The 19,684-nt window shown below is 40.2% G+C and overlaps 1 protein-coding gene across 2 annotated transcripts; it reads left to right on the top strand.

The window, feature by feature from the left end:
* The first annotated feature begins 807 nt into the window (after window positions 1-807).
* On the top strand, window positions 808-17,493 carry rtn2a (reticulon 2a). Of its 2 annotated transcripts, none has more exons than XM_042487400.2 (10): window positions 808-935; window positions 2,552-2,605; window positions 2,998-3,555; window positions 5,472-5,678; window positions 11,913-12,120; window positions 12,988-13,126; window positions 15,517-15,586; window positions 15,675-15,721; window positions 15,801-15,859; window positions 16,706-17,493. In XM_042487400.2, the coding sequence occupies exons 1-10, from the start codon at window positions 905-907 to the stop codon at window positions 16,779-16,781; spliced, it is 1,449 nt and encodes a 482-aa protein (XP_042343334.1). In that variant the 5' UTR covers window positions 808-904; the 3' UTR covers window positions 16,782-17,493. The 2 variants fall into 2 exon arrangements, with proteins under 2 accessions (XP_042343334.1, XP_042343335.1); XM_042487401.2 differs by having other exon boundaries at window positions 809-935; window positions 5,475-5,678.
* The last annotated feature ends 2,191 nt before the right edge of the window (window positions 17,494-19,684 follow it).

Genomic DNA, 19,684 nt, shown 5'->3' with positions numbered 1-19,684 from the left:
CACTTGCTCAATTTGTAACACTTTAATCAAAAAGTCCATACATATCCTTGCAGCAGCCATACATATCCTTCATTTTCTACTCTTAACCCTTTATCATTTGTCATGATCAAAGCAGTATGCAGCAGCATGAGCTACAGCTACACACTGCTGCCCCCTGCTTTCCACTATTGCACAGACCTCCATTCCCATTGTTAAAAAAAGAAAAGAAAAGCTTTTAGTCATCTGTACATTATTTATACTTCAGCTTTTGTGTGATTTGATTACTTGATTACTTGATTTTGATTACTTTTGCTGTTAGTTTTTTAGTCAAACTGTATTTGTAAAACACCAATATTTCTTATAAGTGAAAAGAGAATATGATACTAAAACACAGTAAAGCTGATAAAAATGCTCATAAACTATTAACCTGACTGCCTTCAGCCTGTTTTGCCAGTCTTCAAATGCATCCTTCTCTGTGTACGTTTTGTAAATGCTCATGTTTTACATTATTAATGACTTATCACTCCTTCCCTTCCAGTCTCGCCCTATGAGATCCTGAGATGAAATCACATGATGAGGGAAAGAGATACAGTTAAGCTGTGAATGGGGGATGACAGCAGACGCACACTGACTCAGGGACACACTCCTGCTTCCCTCGCTTCACTGTAGTGTTCATCACCACAGCTGCAGTCAAAGCGATGCAAGAGGAGATGAGGAGAGGAGGGAGGATGTTGGAGGGAGGCAGGCAGGGCGGGGCTGCTGAGTGACAGCAGCGGGAGGCAGCAGGGTGAGGAAGCTGCTCAACAGACGAAGAAACAGGGAGGAGGAGAGAGAGAGAGAGTATATCCACAGGACGTGAGTGCTGGCAGCAGAGGAGGGAGGGGGGCTTCCAGACTGGATAGGCCCAGCGATGCCTTGATGGAGTATGGGCCAGGTTTTAGGATTCTCCCACTGCCGTGAGTCTGCTTTTGTTCTGCTGTATCCATCTGCGTTTTACTTGCAGGAGGTCTGCGTATCTCAGTATACCATTGCTCTGTATATTCCAGCTCAGCATCTTTTCTTGCTAATTGCTGTAAGCATCGCATGTGTTAGCTCAGCCCCTCTCCCCTCCCTGCTACTCTCCATTCCTCTCCCCTACCTTAATAAACACATGGCTGAATGGATGGATGTACTGCAGAGGGAGACCTATTCTGTTGTCGTTACCTCTCATTGATTTGTAGATGTTTGTGTGGTTGTGTACAAGAGGCAGGCATGCCAAGAATACAAGTTCCCTAAAAGCTTCTGTTATACTATCATGTGTGTTTTATTTGATGTTTTTGTCTCACCTGATATTCTCTACAGTTAGATTAAAGTGGTTTATGCTTATTTGCAGTTGATACATGCGTGGAAGAGAATTATGGTGCATTTTTTGCGCTGCCTGGGTGGGTTTATTGGCTAATGTCATGCTGCCTGTCTAATGTAGTGAAGGCCTTTACTGCCGCCAGTTTAGCTCTGTAAGGACATCTGTAGTCACTGACCTACAGTATTCATTCGGTATGAGGAGTGTATGGTTGTCTGTGATTTCCTTAAATAACATAAAGCTCACTTTCTATTACAAAAAGACTCATAACAAAGTGTTGCAGTGTTTCTTGGGGCTTTTTTGTTATTATTCATTGCATATTAGCACACCTACGTTGAATCTTTTGAGATGCACACTAGTAAGATGAATGTGAGGTAGTGGAATAAATGGGTTTACAGTAGGCAGTATCTATTTTTTCATACCTTACTCAAATTCTAAGTTGTTTAATTGTATTTGTGCGCAGTGCTATCGCCAAAAACCAACCTGTGAGTTTCCCAACGCTACATTTTGAAAGTGCTCTTTGCTTTTAAGCAAAAAAAGTTGTCAAAAAAGATCATATTCTTACAACTATTTTCTTTGTTAAACATAGAAACACAGCGGTACACTTTGTGAATTCAAGTTTCTGTCTTTCTAGACTAATATAAGCTTAATTGCCTTGTTAACTCATCATTAAATACACTTCAATCAAAATCAACAGAAACAAAAACAAAATTCACCAAAACTGTCTTGGTTAGTCTTACTGTTCGCCTAGTTAGTTAGTTCACTTTTCCAACAAACATGAGCTCTTGCTGGGTCAAAATAAATCCTTAATATACTGAGTTAGATGTTGAAATATGCTGATTTTACTGCAGTCTCTCTATTTTTGCTAGCCAGCTGTTTACAGTCCTTTAACGTTATCCCCACCACTTGCAGTTGCCATGTTTCTCAGCTCAAATGCCTGTTTTACCAGTAGAGACTGACCTCTGGTGGCACTTGATGTGCACTATTTGCAATATGTCCTTATTACAGCCTCTCGGTATGAGTATAATAGACAGAGGATTGTCTGTATTTTTAATGGAATTGAAAATCACAATCTCATGATTTCTAAATACCCTGATATATGGTAATACCATGACCCCCCCCCCCCCCAAGCCTAGTTTCCATTATGTAAAAGCAACAACAACATATCACCAGTCTTTTGCTCCAGCATGTTTACTAGTAGATTCATGTAAAACTGTTTCTTTTTTCTTCCAGAGGAATATGGCTCTGTGGCATCCACTCCGGACTCAACACCTCCATGCACCGATGGTACGAAGCAGATGTGTGACACAAAGTCTGTTTCATTATATTTATAAAAATAAGAGATTCCTGCTTCCTGAAGCCTTTCTTTTGAGCTTAACATTAGAGGAATACATCAGACATCTCTCTCCTACCTCTAAAACACGAGCACGGGTAAACATAGAAGTACAGTTTGATCAAAGATAGATTTTGGAAAGGAGCGACGTTTATGCTCTCATCAAAGAGGATTTCATTCGGTTTAGATGTCACACCTTTTTTTCCAGACATCAAATTACACACCTGGCTGCTTTCAACTGACGTAACCATTTATTAGGAGCAAAATCACTCTGCTCAGAGTGTGTATTGTTTGTCTTTCTTTGGTCCAGTTTGGGTATGTCTTATTTATTTTTGTCTCCATTCAGGCGGAAACGAGGAGTCCGAGATGTACGAGCTGCAAACAGCCAGGGAGTGGTCTGACGATGAGGTGGGGGGAGATCCAGATGATGACGAGGGACTGGCTTCATCCCCGTCCATCTGGGGCACGCCACGCCAGCACTCCTTCGAGCTGACTTTCTCTTACATTGCCATTGCTGAGGCCGAAGCAGTGGGAGCCTCGCGACACCTTCGTGACCGACGCAGGGGCGGCTCTCGGGGAAGTCGCACCCCTCTGATCCGCACGGACACCCTGGAAACACTGTTGGACTCCCCCGATGTAGATTGGGACCCTCAAGCCTTCCTCAATCAAGAGGAAGAAGAGGAAGAAAGCAGGATGCAAGTGAGGCTGGAGTCAAGTGCGGCACCAAGGAGCGAGGAGCAGAGACAAACTATTACAATCCAGCCCTCTCCCCAAAATCTGGACACAGAAACTCAGGGGAGAGACACAGGAATCCAAAGAGAGGAGCCTTCAAGAAGTCTCACCCAGTCTGACCAAGATCCCTCCCAGTCTTCCCAGCATCAAAGCCCCTCAGAGATAATTCAGGGTGAGAAACAGGAGGAATGTGTTTTATTTGATGTAGTGGAAGACTAAAAGGTGCAGTGTCTGGTAATCCTAATGATGGCCCAAAAATAATGTGCATTTTTTGCTCTACTCATCCAGTGATAGCCTCTCAAAACACACAGGAATAGGCTGAGCGCATGTTTCAAAAAGGCTGCAAAGAACAGTATATGAGCACACACAGCAACATATTAAAACAAGGACCTGTGAAATATCTCTGAAACTTTCCATCTTAGCTGCGTTTCACATCACATTTTCGCCTCCTCTAGGCCAGTTGCACCAACTTCAGATTATACTTTTGCATTAGAACCCAAGAAGTATATAAGTGGATCGAAAGAGAGACCCGCCTCTCTCTCGCTCTTTCTCTCCCAAAATCAGGCCAAACTTTGATCAAACTGTAAAACTTATAGTGCTAATGAAATACGAATCAAGATCCTGACATTGTATTGCAAATTTTTCACCAAAATTTCTTCAGAAACATATTTTGGTTAACTGTTTTGCTGTAGAAGAAGTTGCGAACAGGAGATGGGTGCCATATTGTTTCTTGCATTGTAAAAACCGAGGCCGAAAAAATTCCAAACAAACCGTAAAGCTAAGTAGTGCTGATCAAATATAAACCAAGATTATCTTACTGTATTGCCCATTTCTTGCCTAAAATGTCTTCAGAAACATATTTTAGTGCACTGTGTAAGATGTTTGTTACCAGCTGGCCGCCATTTTGCTTTCTGTGTCAAGCTTACATTATGTCATCTACCAGCAAGAGCATTTATTGGTCCGTTGTGGTGCTCTGTATTCTGGCAGTTGCAAGTTTTCTACCTCTTAATCAAAAGCGAATGCCAGAGCTCTTTTCGTCTTCACTGATCATATAGCACCAAAGTGTTTGTGTCTTTTTCCTGCATAGACAGCCCAGAAAAACATAGTTCCACTGGTGAAATATGTCTGTAAACACACCCAACAGGTCACCTGTTGGTCTGTCAGGTATCTGGCTCAAAGGATGCTTTCCAGATTCATATTACATCTGGTCTTTGCTTGGCTAAATAATATGAGAGTGGTCATCCATCGTAGCACTCGTGATTCTTCATAATTCCTCCCCACTGTCTGCTATAATGAGTGTCAAACCCTGATATGCCAGAAGGTAGTTATATTGTCTGACCTCTGAAGATCGTACATGTCTTTTCTTTAGGCGGACTTGATGTGATGTGGCGTAGAGGCAGATTTTATGACAAGACATGACCACATGGTGCATCATGGCCATGATCTTTCTTTGTGATAATGCGGTAAATGTTTAAGTGTCAAATCACTGGGATGTTCCTATTTATCAATTCTTGAAATTGCTTGGGCCACAGCAAGTAAAACAGACCATAAACCCAGGACAGGTCAGGCATATGACAGGTGATTATTTCATTTTACTTTGGTCAATACTTCATTCATCCATTTAGATGTAAAATGATACGCTGACTATTGCAAGTAAAAATAATTTTAGAAAGGCCATTTTAATATGTAACCAGGAATGCTAACATTGCAAGACTCATAATATCCTGTGGCTGGTTTCCTGAATAAATAACTTCATACCAATATGTAATTCATCAAAATTAAAAAACAATAAAACAAAAAAATATATTATATTATCAGTTAAGCCTTAAATTATCAGATTCTTACCACAGACATTATAGATAGTAAATAGTAAATTAAATTTGTACCTTCTAGAATGCTATTTCTTGAAAAGTTTGTGTAAAAAAAGTGAGAAATGTCTTAAATATGAAACCACAACACAATGTTGCTGTGGTATACTGTGCTTCCAAAAATGTGATTTAGTCAGTAGTTTTAGATCAAGTTGAGCATGTGCAGCAACTCAATGGTGAAGTCATCATGATAGTGACATCATCTTTTGTTTCCCGGCAGCAGCAGCCTCACCGACCCCCGAGCCAGAGTCTCCCGTCACCAGAGAAACCATTTCAGTCAAGCTCCTCACATCTGTGCGACCCAGAAGCCCGGCGTCCTCGTTGTCAGCTGCCATTGGTCTAAACTCTCAGGAACAGCTGGTCAGCGATCACTGGTTTTCAGCACTTAACCTATCAGAAGACCCGACAGTATGCACTCATATAGCAGGTACAAGCCTCACATCTGCACCTTTAAATATTCTCATTCTTCTGACTGCAGTCCTTCTCCCTCCCACCCCTCTCTCTGTTTACTCTGGTCATTAATCAATACTTAAAATAAGGAAAATATCAGATTTCGCTCAGAGAGCAGGCAGACAAAGATAGACCCCCTCCACAGGAAGTCCTGCCTGTTCATTGTGTCTCCATAGTAACTCTCTCCGGGGGGATTTCAGGAATGATTGGCTAATTGAGGGGATGGCATTCTTGGCATTGGGTGACTTTTTGCACTTGCACACCACCAGTGCTGATGTCAGAATGTATCACTGTTTGACAGACACACACACACACACACACACTCACAGAAAGACAGGTATGTGTTTGTGTGTATATGCAAGTTTTAAGGTACTTGTTTGAAAGAGAGAGCTAGAAATAACATCATATCCTCCAGCTTGAAGGTATTTTAAGTGGACAGTCAGTCAGAGTAGAGCTCGGTCTTATTTTAGTGGATGTGGAGAGTCGGTAAACCCTCAGACCGTTGATGAATGTGTGGTCAGACTGATGACAGAGTTTAGGGTTTCCTGAATAAATAGCACACATGATGCATCTATTGGAGCCTCATCTCTTCTGGTTTTATTACTTGTATTAGGGGCTGCATGTAAAACCATATCGCTTTTTTGGCATTTTGTCTCATCCATCAACTAGTTGTCAAATATCAAAAGCTGGCTGATTTTAGAACTCATTGTATTAGGTGATAGTGTTGTACAGCTGATTGTGTTTGGAGAACATTTTAAATATAAGAGCTCCTTTATTAAAAGAAAAAGTAAATTGATCTGAACTATAGCGCCTTTCTGGTCGTACGAGCACTCAAAATGATTTTATACTTTGAGTCAAATTCACCTATTCACACACTCATGCATGCACTAATGGCCGAGACCACTGTACAAAGTGACACATCATACTCAAATTCTTAGACATTCACACAATTTTAGGCTTCAGTATTTCCCCCAAGGATACTACGCCATACAGACTAAAAGAACTGGGGATTGAATCACTGATTTTCCGATAAGTGGACAACCCACTCTACTTTCTGAGCCACAGCTGCCCCAAAACAATGTGTTTTGTAGAACAAAATGTAAGTTGTCGAAAGCCATTGCCACACATAATATGTGCGCTCGTATCAAAACATTGTAAATACAATGCAATACCAAATCATGCTTGTTGCACTATGCAAGTCATTTTGGGTTTTACCACAATACATCTGTTTTAGCAGTTAACTGCGTACCAATGTCCTAATTTATCGGTAATTACTTCATGTGAATAAGTCTTGTCTAAATTAGCCCCCTAAATCACTCAGTGTCTTTAATTTTTGCAGCGAATCAAATAGATGAATAGAGCAATACAGCATTTACAACTATGAACTAGTACATTAACTCACCCACAGAAAATCAAGCCACTTGTCTATTTATTAGCAATAGTGGCGGCACAGAAAGGTTTGGCTTTGTGACATAACAGAAAAGAAACCCTGGTTCTCCAGTTTCAGGTGCTGGATGGCACACACATATGAGCTCTATATAACTTAATCTTAGTTCATATGAATACCGTAAAATCTTTCTGCTTTAGATTTCCTTAAGTTTTAAGGAGGAAGATCTAGTGATTTTAAGAGTATTATGTGATTGTCATGAATCATGTCTTCATGTGTGAAGTTCTTTGAGTCTTGATGGGAGGTGGGCGGTGCTGCGAACAAGATTATTTTGGGCTGCCAGGCCTTGGGAGTGCTGAGTGAGCAGGGGGTGGCCAAAAACAGCTCAGAGGGGTGAGGGTTGTGCAGCAGGACGGAGAGGGGGACAGAGTGTGAGAGGGATCACTGGAGCAGCAGCCAACATGACCAGTAAAGGTGAGAACATGGGCTTGAAGCGAAAAGAGGATAATTCGAGACAGCAGAGTCCACAAATGTTAACGATATTTAGGTATTTGATTACAATATGAGCTGACTGTTATCTGCTGCAGGTTGTTCTATTTCAGAGAGAAAAGCTTAAGATTTAGGCGTGAAGGGGTGAAAACAGCTCCTCATCTTTGGACTAGTGGTGAGAGTGCTGGACTATCAGGGGACTAAAGGTGGGAACTGAGCGGATTTCTCACTTCACTTTGATCATCTTACAAGCCGAGTCTCTGGAGACGGCAGCGTCCGTCAGCAGGAGGTGTGTTTGCTTTTCACTGATGAGCTGTTCAGATGTAGCAGGGTCGTTTCTGTATCAGTGGCCTTCATTTAAATTAGCGACAGCCATTCGAACAAGTATTAATTGCCCTGTTGTGGTATGCTTTTGGCAGATAAGTTGACTTTGCCAGCTGGGATCTCTTACATTTTAGTGTTTCCTCTTCAGGCTGAAGAGCTGGCACGAGCAGAGACACTTCATTCTGTAGTACTACAGTATGAGATTTCCTGCACACGTGATTAAGATGACATGAGCTGGGTCAAATTAAATGGAAGTTGATGTTAAAATGAGATCATGTCATGCTGTTTAGAAATAAAGTATACATGAGCAATATGATTCACTTTCATATCGCTTAATTTGCTAGTTGTCACATCGATTGATTGGATTATTCGTTCCTTCATGTGTTCTCATATAAAAAGTGATGAATCTACTGGGTTTTGGGTTGCATTATTGTGGTATAATGTCCCAACTGATTGGAGATAATCACTACCAACTGGTTATTGAGTCATCACAGCTGCTGATACAACAGCTGCACATGAAGCACACTTAAATAACAAATAATGTTAGTAGAACAAGTTTAGTTGCTGTGAATTCTAAATGGCGATAAAAAGAAACAGGATGTCCGAATTTCTCTCTAAAGGCTGATTTATACTCCCTTGATGAACAAAGATATGTACATTACAAACATATGTACAACAACAGCCAACAGTGCCCACATACTTCCATGCATCCTTAATGTAAAGACATTTAGTAGATGGTAGTAGAGAGCAGAGTCAAAGTTTCTGACAATAACAAACGGTGATGTACCTTTTAATAGAGGTGATGTTGTAGACTTGATTTGTGAGGCTATTATATATATTGCGACAGGTGGACAGAGAAGTCTTATCACTATATTACAGATTTGTTCTGTCCTGCAATTTTTAAAATGTCTCTGTGATGTCCAACATTCATATTTTGCTTGAAATATGCTACACTGCCCCATAGTCTCCAGTTGTACAGCTCTGTTTTTTCCCTACCCATGAGCTTTTAGAAAACGTGCACAAATAAGGACAAACGTAGGACAGAAGGCTTCATCCATGTCCATATCTAACATAAATGAGTCTAAAAGGAGCAGTGTAAGAGATTTAGTGACATCCAGTGGTGAGGATTGCAAATTGCAACCAGCTGAAACTTCTCCTGTGTGACAAGCATGAACTTGTTTTTTTTCCCTAGGAGCTGAATTAAACGCAGAGGTCTCTTTTTCTCCAAAACACATCGGCTAGGTGATTACTATAAAGCACTTTCATGTTACAAATCAGTGCTTCTCCGAATCTGTTTGACTCATCGCAGACAAATTGCTAGCCCACCTGCACCTGCTCATGTGTGCTCACCTTCTCTCTCTGATAACTTAAGATCCTGCCATTCAAGAGGTTTTTACTGGGGCCCGAATTATCCTCTTCATCTGTGACCTAAGCTGGTTAAAACACTGAATAAAGCCTTTTTGCGTTAAAAAACTGTTAACTGTGGGGGCTGATGTGAAAACTGGAATGGCCTGTCTTTAATTTGTCCATTCTGGGCTACTGTAAAAACATGGTGGACTTGATGGATAAGGTCCTGCCCCCTATGTAGATATGAACAGCTGATTTTAAGAAAACAAAAACACAGCAATTCTTTTTTTCAGGCAAATATACATTCAAGAAAAACATACTTATTATGTTATATTCCATTTCTGTATAATATATCCCCTTAAATCCTACACACTGGACCTTCAAGGGTCATAGATAGCACCGGTTTTTGATGTAGCTTGCTTGTTTGACTTTAAAAACATAGTATTTGCTTTGATGCTGAGAGTTAAATGAGAAGATTGTTACCATGTGTATAGGAGAGAGTGTTATCGATGTTCTTATTTAAGGCAGCAAATAAGTATATTCCCCAAAATGTTGAACTATTTCTTCAAAATAAACAACTTCAAGACTTTACAATATGCTCAACGATCTGTATTATTAAAAATGTTATGGCTCCTGTAGTGCTGATGCTTAGTTGCTCCACCACAGTGTGTTTAGAAAACCCTGGGTGAGTTAAGGATAAGTGCGTGAGTGTTTGTAGTTTTTCAATACAGTGGCCATGTTTTTAAATATAGAAGTGTCTTCCGTGTTTCCTTTTTTAGCATAAAGATTGTCCATAGATGCTGTCAGTATTCCAGTTTCTGTGTATTGTTCTGATTAAATTAGGCACCTACTGTGCTGAGCAACCCTGTCCCAGAGTGACAGCAGCACAAACAAACATGTTGGACAGGTGTCTTCCAGGGGCATCATGGGTATTAATATTGTGCAGTGATGCTTATAAATAACCCACCTGCTGTCAGTGCACTCTGTTCAAAGAGGCTTCCCTTTATTCTAATGCTGAGGCTTAGCATTTCACTGAATGACGAGCACAAACAGCCATGCCTGTCTGGCAATGTGGCACCACAAACCCTGAAATTACACAACATGGAATCACATTCATAAAGGTTATGCTATGAAAAGAGAAAAGTGTTGTCTTTAAAATTTTATATTTTAAAGACAACACTTTTCTAATATTTTGCTAATGTTGTCCACTCTTGTAAAGCACAACTCTATGGACGCTTCAGTATCCACGGCGGCTGTTGCCAGGTGACAAAGCGGGACACCAACAGGGTGTGGAGAAGCGGTTGCTGACGGCCTGATGTCTGTCAGCAGGTGCTGTGAAAGGCTGCATTTAAACTCTCTCCAAGCACTCGCTTCCCTCTTTCATCTGAGGTCTAAATTTAGCCAGAGCCAAAAGCCTGATGGGTCCTTGAAGTTGCTGTGTGTGTTCTCTCAAACTGGAGGCTGGAAATCCCTCTCTGCCTCTTGACGCCCCTCTCTTTTAACTCTCTGGCCTCTCCTCCCCTTCCTATCCTTATGTCACAATGACCGCATCTTCCACATTCTTCCTCTCCTTAGTTCTGTGAAAAATGAAAGATGGACTTGTTGGACCGTAGGGCTGTAGGCTGATTGATGTTGTTGTCAGTTCCTCTGAGTAAACCAGAAGGGATGCAGTAACTCACGATGATGTCAGCTGCATACAGCTAGAAAATATGTGCTTGAATTTTACATACCAACCACGTAAATAAGTTTCTAGACTGGTTAAGGGCCTTTGTCGCTGCAAAATCCCCGATTTTCACATACATTCAGGTTAAATCAATCTATTCTATGAGTCCAATGCCATCTCAGAAGCCACCTGTACATTTCCCCATTGGATTTTATGCCGCCGGGGATAGCTGAGGTCAGCGGCATTATGTTTTCAGGTCGTCCATCCGTCTGGTACATTCTTGTGATTGCGATATCTCAACAGCTCCTTGAAGGGATTTATTCAAATTTTGCACAAACTTTCACTTGGACTTAACGATGAGCTGATTAGAATTTGGTGTTTAAAGGTCAAGGTCACTGTGACCTCATCAGTTGCATTCTCAGAAACACAATACCTCATGAAAATCTAGAGGGAATTTCTTCAAATTTGGCACAAACATTCAAGTAGACTCAACGATAAGCTGATCAGAGTTTGGTGTTCCAAGGTCAAGGTCATTCTGACCTTGCATCCATCTCACCTTTTTGGACACATATCTGAAGATTGCCTCAAGGGAGGTTCTTCCAATTTGGCACAAACATTCACTTGAACTCAATAATGAACTGATTAGAATGTGTTGGTCGAAGGTCAAGGTTACGGTGACCTCATACAACATGTTTTTGGCCACAATTCAAGAACCTTGGGTGTCCACCTTGAAACTGTGCTGATTGTATAGATCTTCTGGGTTCCCAGGAGAAAGATTTGTGTAAAGCGTCCATGTTTGTACAGACATGGATGTAAACTGTAAGTGCAACTTGACTGCTGTACGGAGGCGTGGTGGTATATCTAATTCTATTCTATATATTATTACTCCATCCTCTCCAGTGTATTCATCACTATCACTCTTTACATTTCTCACCTTCCTGTCTTAATGTTTCTCTTCTCTTCCCCTTCTTTTTCCTTCCTCCACTCTCTTCGTCTTTCAGTGATGGATCTGATCTACTGGAAGGACACGGAGCGAACAGGCATGATCCTAACAGGGTTAGTGGTCGGCCTGCTGTCCCTGTTCCAGCTCAGCATCATCACCGTGATCTCCACAGTCTCCCTGGCTGTCATGTGCTTTACCATCTCTGTGCGCATCTACTACCAAGTCCTCTACATCCTCAGCTGGGGCGATGGAGAACACCCCTTCAAGTAAGATTTATTTTTTAAGGACAGTGGATGTTTCTCTCTCCTTTTCTTTGTTTTTCTCCAGCTTTTCCAACAAGAATGAAGAGAGTGGTCAAGATAGGGGAAAGAAAATGACACAACACACAGAGGCAGATTAGCCCCATTCAGTCACAGTGCATAAATGTTTGCCAAAACCAGTGCTTGAGTTTATTTGGCCAGGAGCCTCTACTCCAATTTTTCTTCCTTTGATTTCACAGATTTCCTGCCTTTTAAAATTCAACCTTTATTTTACTATGCTTACATCCCAATTATTAAATATTTTGTGGCTCCAATTATGGTTATTAATTGGTGGGCGTTCTATCAGCATGGTTATATTGAGGTTAAAACAGTTACATCATTGTAAAAAAAAAAAAAAAAAAAAAAGGTTTGTTGTAATAGGTAAGTAAGTTCCAGGGTGAGTAAAAGTAATTGGATCACCTTAAGTGTGGATTTGATTTATCACCCATCCAACACAAAGACAACTTTTAATATTTATTGATTAGTAATATGCCTTCCTATGTATGATCAGACAGCAGTGTAGACTAAATTATTATATATATATTTTATATATTATATATTATAAAATTATAAAATATATTATATATTATATATTATATATTATATATTATATATTATAAAAGCCTGTTGTTCACAAAGCATATTGAAAAGCTTGGGCCTTTTGACCTCCGGACACTGAAAAGAGTGACAGGAGAAGATTTATATTGGGGCTTGAAGGATTGCAGCCAAAATGTATGAAGCACTGTTTTGTTATGCATCATTACTTGGTGATAATTTCCAGCTTCCTTTTTCATGCGTGTCATGTTTTCTTGTTGTTGCCTGGCTTTCTCTCAGGTCATACTTGGACCTGGACATCAGTTTCAGTGGAGAAGAGGCTGACCTTTATATGCAGAAAGCCATCGTCATGACTCTGTCTGCTGTCAACTCGCTGAAGGGACTCTTCTTTGTTGGTAACCTCCTGGAGTCCATCAAGGTGAGCTTAGCTAAGTAATGAAAGTGGGGGGGCTGTTCTGTCTCATAGTAACCCTCTTAATGACCTGTCCTCAAAGATTTGCTCCACCCTGTACTAGATGTCTCCTCCTCCTCATTAACCCATTAACCCAGACATCAGTCCGTCTCTGCATTTTTTCATTTTGCTTCATCATCTGTCATCTTCCTCTCTCCATCATCCCAAGCGTCCTTCATTACTGGAGACAACGACATTGCCATGCCGACCGTCTCTCTCATTATAATGGCTCACAGCTGACAACTCTGCTCCTGAATTAGAGCAATATCTCTGATGGCAACTGTCAGCCCCAATGACATATTTTTGGTAAATCATGTGGAAAGCAATCGGTCCCTTTGGAAAAATCCTTTCAAATTAATTTGAATTAGTACTAAAGCATAAAAAAAGAAGCAGTCTGCCTCGTCTTTCTCATCTCTGCTTTTTATTCAGCTTGTGGGTATGCCTCTCCTGCTAGCAGAGCCAAAGCATTATGTTTATCAACATTACATGGAAATTGACCTGTCAGTATCACTTGTAATCATTCGAAGTATGTTGCCACAGTCTTTATTTATTCTAGACTTTTTAGTTTGTGTCAACAAAATGTGCAGTAAACATTTTTGCATATTTTTTAACAGTGCTTATATGACCCAGGGCCCTTTTTAAAAGATATATAGGGCATGGTCTTAAATAGGGTTGTCAAACGTACAACCCGCAGGCCAGAACTGGTCTGCCAAAGGCTCCAATGTGGCCCACTGGATCACTTCATGTAAAATGCTTTTTCCACCCTCACCAGAACACAAATCTCTGAAAAAAACAATGAATACTTATTTTGGTCATATTTAGAGATATTGAATTTGATCTGGAAGGCAGGGGGTAACTTAAAGTGCTTCCCCAATAGCTTCCACTTTGATGTGGTGTCCTGATGCGAGCATTACCACACAGGAATGGATATCTATGGAAAAATGCACATGCAATGACAGTGAGTAGCAGACTTACTGACTGTGAAAAAACTGAGACATATTGTTGAAATTGCACAGATTTTTGAATGTTTTCAGAATGTTCTTCTTTACACTAAAGCAAAGGGGAAAATTTGGATGTGTTGTTATTTAGGGGTCATTATGCAATAGTTTGCTGGTCCAGCCCCTTGAGATTAAATTGGGCTGTATGTGGCCCATGAACTAAAATAAGTTTGACACCCCTGGTTTGAAGTGCATGACCTTAGTGCATTTACGGCATATCCAATTTGACTTTTGCTTGTAAAACGGCGCATAATGCGAGTGAAAATACTGCGCCATTCTGACTCACCAGGTTTTTGTTGGTCAATGATGCAATTGCTTTCGGCTGCCTAAAAATAGCAATGTGCAAACAATTCCCATAAGCGCAAAAATGACCACACCTACATTTGCTATTTTTACATTGTGGCTGCTGGCCATGAAAATGACAACTGTGTTGATGTGAAACTAGTTGTGACAGTTGCACCGCGCTGTGTGTTGCTTTATCAGGAGTGAAAGACAGGGCCCTTTAAGGTAAAGTGAGATGGCTATTGGTCATAGCATAGCTTGTTCTACCTGTAGCTCCCTGCTTCCAGTTGTACGTGTGTTGAAGTCAACAAACTTAAATTAAACAAAAGCATCTGCCAAATAAATGTGTTGTCTTAATGTTAAACGTGATATGCAGTATGAATATTTGTACTAATATACACAAGCTATTTTCTTAGATTGCTCTATTTTATGGAGTAATTATATATTAAAAGAACATGGTAGGAGTATCAGAGGACACTATATTTTGAAAAAGAATTGTGCTGTTTGAAGTTAATTTTTTGTCCTTTTGATAATTAACTTACAATACAATTATATTATTTATTTATCTATTTTGAACAGTTTTTCAGTTGACAAGTAGTCAGGATCTTGCAAGAAAACATCAGCAGCACTTTGTGACCAGGCAGGCTTTACACATTTGCATTAAATGGTGAGTCAGTGTGAGTTGAGTTGTGTGTGTTGAGCTCCCCTAAATCCCAGGACCTCCCAGTCTCAACCCTGACCTGGCCGGTATGTGACATGACACACAGGAGGAGGTACGCAGAGATGCCTGGGTTAGGCTGGAGTCTGAGACAGGGGTGTCCCATATCAGGGCTACACTGGATCCCGTCCACAGTACAGTGACACCGAGAGATATAAGGGGAAACACAGAGACCCATATTGGGAGTCTCATACTTGAAACTCTTTCCTTTCTTCATCAGGGGGAAAATTATGTCAGAATGGATCATTTTGCAGGAAATGATGCCACACTGCTGCATGATTTAATCATTTCTGCAGACATGCACACATTGTTGATGACAGTTAAAGAAACTAACTCTCTTCTCTTTCTCTTGGTCTTAGTTCCTGGCTCTGATGTACCTTGTGACATACCTGGGAGACCTGTGCAATGGCCTTACTCTGCTCATCATCAGTAAGAAACAAATGTCACTGCTGGAAATACAGAATCTATTAACATAAAGTGTGGCTGTCATGTTAACTGCTCTGTGTTTCTCTTTCAGGTGTGATCGCTCTCTTTTCTCTGCCACTTTTCTACAGACAGCGCCAGGTAATTACTCTCTTAATTCACTTTTTACACTGTCACTTCACTTCATATCCATTAACATGTATTTTCCGTTACTTCACAGGAGCAGGTGGATATGTTCATTGCAAAAATCCAGGCCAACATTGACAACGTCAAGGACACGTGAGTATGGCGCCACCTTCTGGCACAATGTTACTATTAACACTGGTATTTTGCAGCTGAAGCAGTAACATAGCTTGTATGGTAATGGTCTATCTGCGATTAAGATATGTGTGAACTTTTATGAAAATAACTTTGTGTCGTGTATGTATAAACTGTCACTATATTCTGAAAGAAGTCCATGAAACAACGACCATGGTGCAAAAAAACAGTCAAACTGTCAAACTAGGCAGCGCTGATCAAATACGAATCAAGATTCTGTTTCCGCATCACCTTTTTATCATCATAAATGTTTTCAAAAACATATTTTAGTGTTCTGTTCAGCTGTGAAATAAAAAAGTTTGTGACCCGGCCATCGTGTTGGCACTGGTCGACCAAAGAACCAAACACCATCCACCTGCTGGTCCAGGTTTCATATTTCTTTCACCTTCTCAATTCATATTTGATCAATGCTAACTAGCGTCACAGTTTGACAGCAGTTCACAAGCAGTGACATTATCGACAGCTGCGTATGAGAATCCTTAATTCTGATTGTTTTGGGTTTTTTTTAATTCACATGCAGTAGAGCCATTAGAAGCTCTACAAGACAACAGAATAGATAGAGGAATATGGTTTTTTTTATCTGTCTGTATGATGTATGTAAATACAGAGAAGTAAATATAGCAAATATGAAAACCATTACTTTTTAAGGAAGCTATCAACTACAGCTTCAAGTGTACTGTTGGCTATTGGCTACTACCTGGTGGCATATTAAAGTGCTCAGAGCCACCATAGTATCACTGGGTACTACAGACCCTAAATTTATTGACCTGCACAAGTCTCAACTACTCTGCTGTCTCTCATCCACAGCTTTCAAAGACTTGCCCATGGTGGTGGCCCTCCTCCTGACCCAACTCCTGGTGGTGCAAAACCCAAAACCCAGTAAAGACTGATGGCAAGAACTTGAAGAAAAGCTCCCAGAGTTGCCGGCTGTCACTCAGATGTCTTACCCAGCAGTCTGTGCTCCGAGCTCCAGAGAACAGAGCTCCAGAGACTTGGGAAGGGAAGGGAGGTTACTTAAACGGACAATGATGAGGCTCACGCATGGTACTTTATACTCTATATACTGTTTCTAAGTTATGGGGGTTGGAGGTTGGGGTTGGGTTTAAACTTAAGGTGAAATCAAGGTGTATGAATCCTGGATGAGACTCTCGCTGCTGACGTCGGAGATGGAAAGATTCAACGACACAGCTTGTTGTACTTGACCATCCATGGAAGTATTCCCTGTTTTTAATATGTACCAATGACTCAAGAAGTGTCTTAGATGGGTTAGATATGTAGTCCAAATTAAGGCACTAAGACCAGGAATGGGACGTTCCCACACTGACAGCTACTCACCTGAGGAAAAAGTGAGCTGTTAAGGTGAAAACCAGGGGTCATCATTACTCATGGCAGCATTAAACTGGCAATTAAAGATGCATGTGTCAGCACATGTACCTTTTCTGAATGCATATTCATCCTCATGACTGTGTCTGTGTATGTAAGTGTGAGTGAGTGTGCGCATGTGTGTGTGTGTGTTATTCCTGACATACAGCTTGCTGAAATGAAAATGTTACCTAAAAGCAATTAAAGTCACATTTCTTCTTTATTTTCCAAAACTTTCTGTTTCTTCTCATCCGCACAAACATTCACTTTCATTCACACGGGTATTTTATTTTATTTTATTTTTTTTTTCTTGGTCATGTTTTCTCATGTCTTACATCACCAGGAAGTTGTAGCTTATTATTCAGAGAGATGGAGACTGATTCCTCCGTTACATGTTCAATAATTAAGATGTCTCATAAATGAAAGGAAATCACTTGATAGGAAGTTCCCATTGACGGAGCATCCGAAGTGCTGAAGGTGTCAGAGTTAATTAAAGGATCTGATGATACACGCCCCCTAAAGATTTCAGAAGGATATCTACTGTGAGGAATGTGATATCCGGTCTTGTGAAGGGATGCGAGAGTGAAATACAGCAGGTGCCTTTCTAACTGCAGGTAGTAGTGCATGATCTGATTCACAGTATTTAACGACAGCTTCCAGCGACCTCTCCTCCCATGACAAACCACTTCTCATCACCTCACCATTGCCTTCCTGAGAATGGTGTTTTGTACAATAATTGTGTGACGTGCACCATGACAAGGTATCTTATACAGAATTGTAAGTAGATCCATTTTAGGAATAATAAAATGATTCAGGATATTCTGCAGCTCCACATTTCCCTTTAGCAGTCTCTTGTAAAAGTCTCACCAGAATGTGTCTGTTTCAATGCCTTATTATTGCATTACTGTGCTGCAAAAGTGTTGTTATGTTGACAGACATGATCCATTAAACCAAAACATGATGGCCTGTTAGCCTTAGACATCATGTGCTGCTTAGTGTCGGACCTACAGTAGTTGCACACACATTGGCCTTCTGTAGCAGTTTTCTGTACAAATGGGGTTTTTTTGTCTTGGATCTTTTCAGCAAACAGAGTGGAGATAGCAGTGAAACTACTTTCCTTATCTGGCCATAAAAAAAGGTTAATTCACGGAGATTGTGCTTATCAAACTATATTAAAACAGGCTGATGTTGATCTGGTCAAACTCACTAATCGTTTTCGTGGAACCACGTCACTGAGTCTAGACTACCTGTTGCTTAGGTATTTGTATTAACTGTGTGAATGAATGATGAATAAATCCAAACAGGAAAGTAACTTTAGTTCATTTAAAATCAATCAGAATCGAGCATTACATACACTGTAGTAGTACACTAATTATTTTGTATTCTTGAAAATAACTAGATTTCAACCTTGGAAAAATAAATGCTGAGAAAATAAAAACAAGTGTTTAGTGTGACTTCTTCAAATAGATTTTCAATATGTTAACTAAACACAAATAACACTAATAAAGACCTTATCTAACCAGTGGAAATCACTATGCTGTTGTTGAATTTCCAACACAACAGTAAAGTGCCCTTTACATCTGCAGGTTGATATGTGGTTAATAAACTATTGATAGACCAGAAACTGTCAACAGATATTATGCCAGTTGCTAAATTGTTTTACAAATTATGGATGTTTCTGGAACTTGGTTCCCTGTTTGGTCCAGGGTTTCGTAATTCAAGTTTGAAAGGGCACAGCTGGTGTAAACTCAAAGAGACAGTTAAACCCCAAATCAAAAACATGTATTTCTCTTTTTACCTGTTGTACTGTTTATCAATCTAAATTGTTTTGGTGTGAGTTGCCGAGTGTTGGAGATGTCTGGCCTCTCTCAAATATTATGGAACTAGCTGTCACTGGGATTGTGAATGCAGGACACGTAATGTCAATATAACATCCTACAAAGAAATGGACTAAAAACAACAGAAATAATAAAAGCAATTAAACCCCAAATAAAGGGAAATAAAAAAAACATCCATTTAAAAGGTAACATAGATTTAAAAAAAGACAAAATAAAAAGACATATTTTTAATTCTTTGTGCCATCTAGTTCATCTACATTCCAGAGAAGGCAAACATCTCTACGGCCGATATCTCCAACACTCTACAGCTCACACTAAAACAATCTAAACTGATAAATAGCACCACAGATAACAGAAAATAATTTGTATTTTTGAAACTGTGGCTTTTGGGACCCGTGATGTGCTTAATATCCCCTGTGAGCATTCAGACATGTCAGTGTCCTTTTGCTCCTGTACCCAACCACAAGGAGGCGACACAAGTCAAGACAACTTTCATTCTAGTTTTCTAGGAGTCCAAAAAATGTCACAAGTTTGGGAATAGGAAACAGGATCACCTCAGCCACTGGACAGTTTAAAAAACTACCCA

The sequence above is a fragment of the Plectropomus leopardus genome, chromosome 6 (assembly GCF_026936395.1).
Source record: "Plectropomus leopardus strain MGB_pleo_1.0 chromosome 6, ASM2693639v1, whole genome shotgun sequence".
Lineage (NCBI taxonomy): Eukaryota > Metazoa > Chordata > Actinopteri > Perciformes > Serranidae > Plectropomus > Plectropomus leopardus.
Note: the sequence above shows the minus strand (reverse complement) of the source record. Positions and strands in the feature narration are given on the sequence as shown.

What these genes read in the sequence shown, in the direction of transcription:
- rtn2a (XM_042487400.2), top strand. Translation starts at nt 905, where the DNA reads ATGGGCCAGGTTTTAGGATTCTCCCACTGCC. An exon ending in TTTAGGATTCTCCCACTGCC is followed by an intron (nt 936 to 2,551) that starts GTGAGTCTGCTT and finishes TTTTTCTTCCAG; the next exon opens with AGGAATATGGCTCTGTGGCA. An exon ending in ACCTCCTGGAGTCCATCAAG is followed by an intron (nt 13,127 to 15,516) that starts GTGAGCTTAGCT and finishes TCTTGGTCTTAG; the next exon opens with TTCCTGGCTCTGATGTACCT.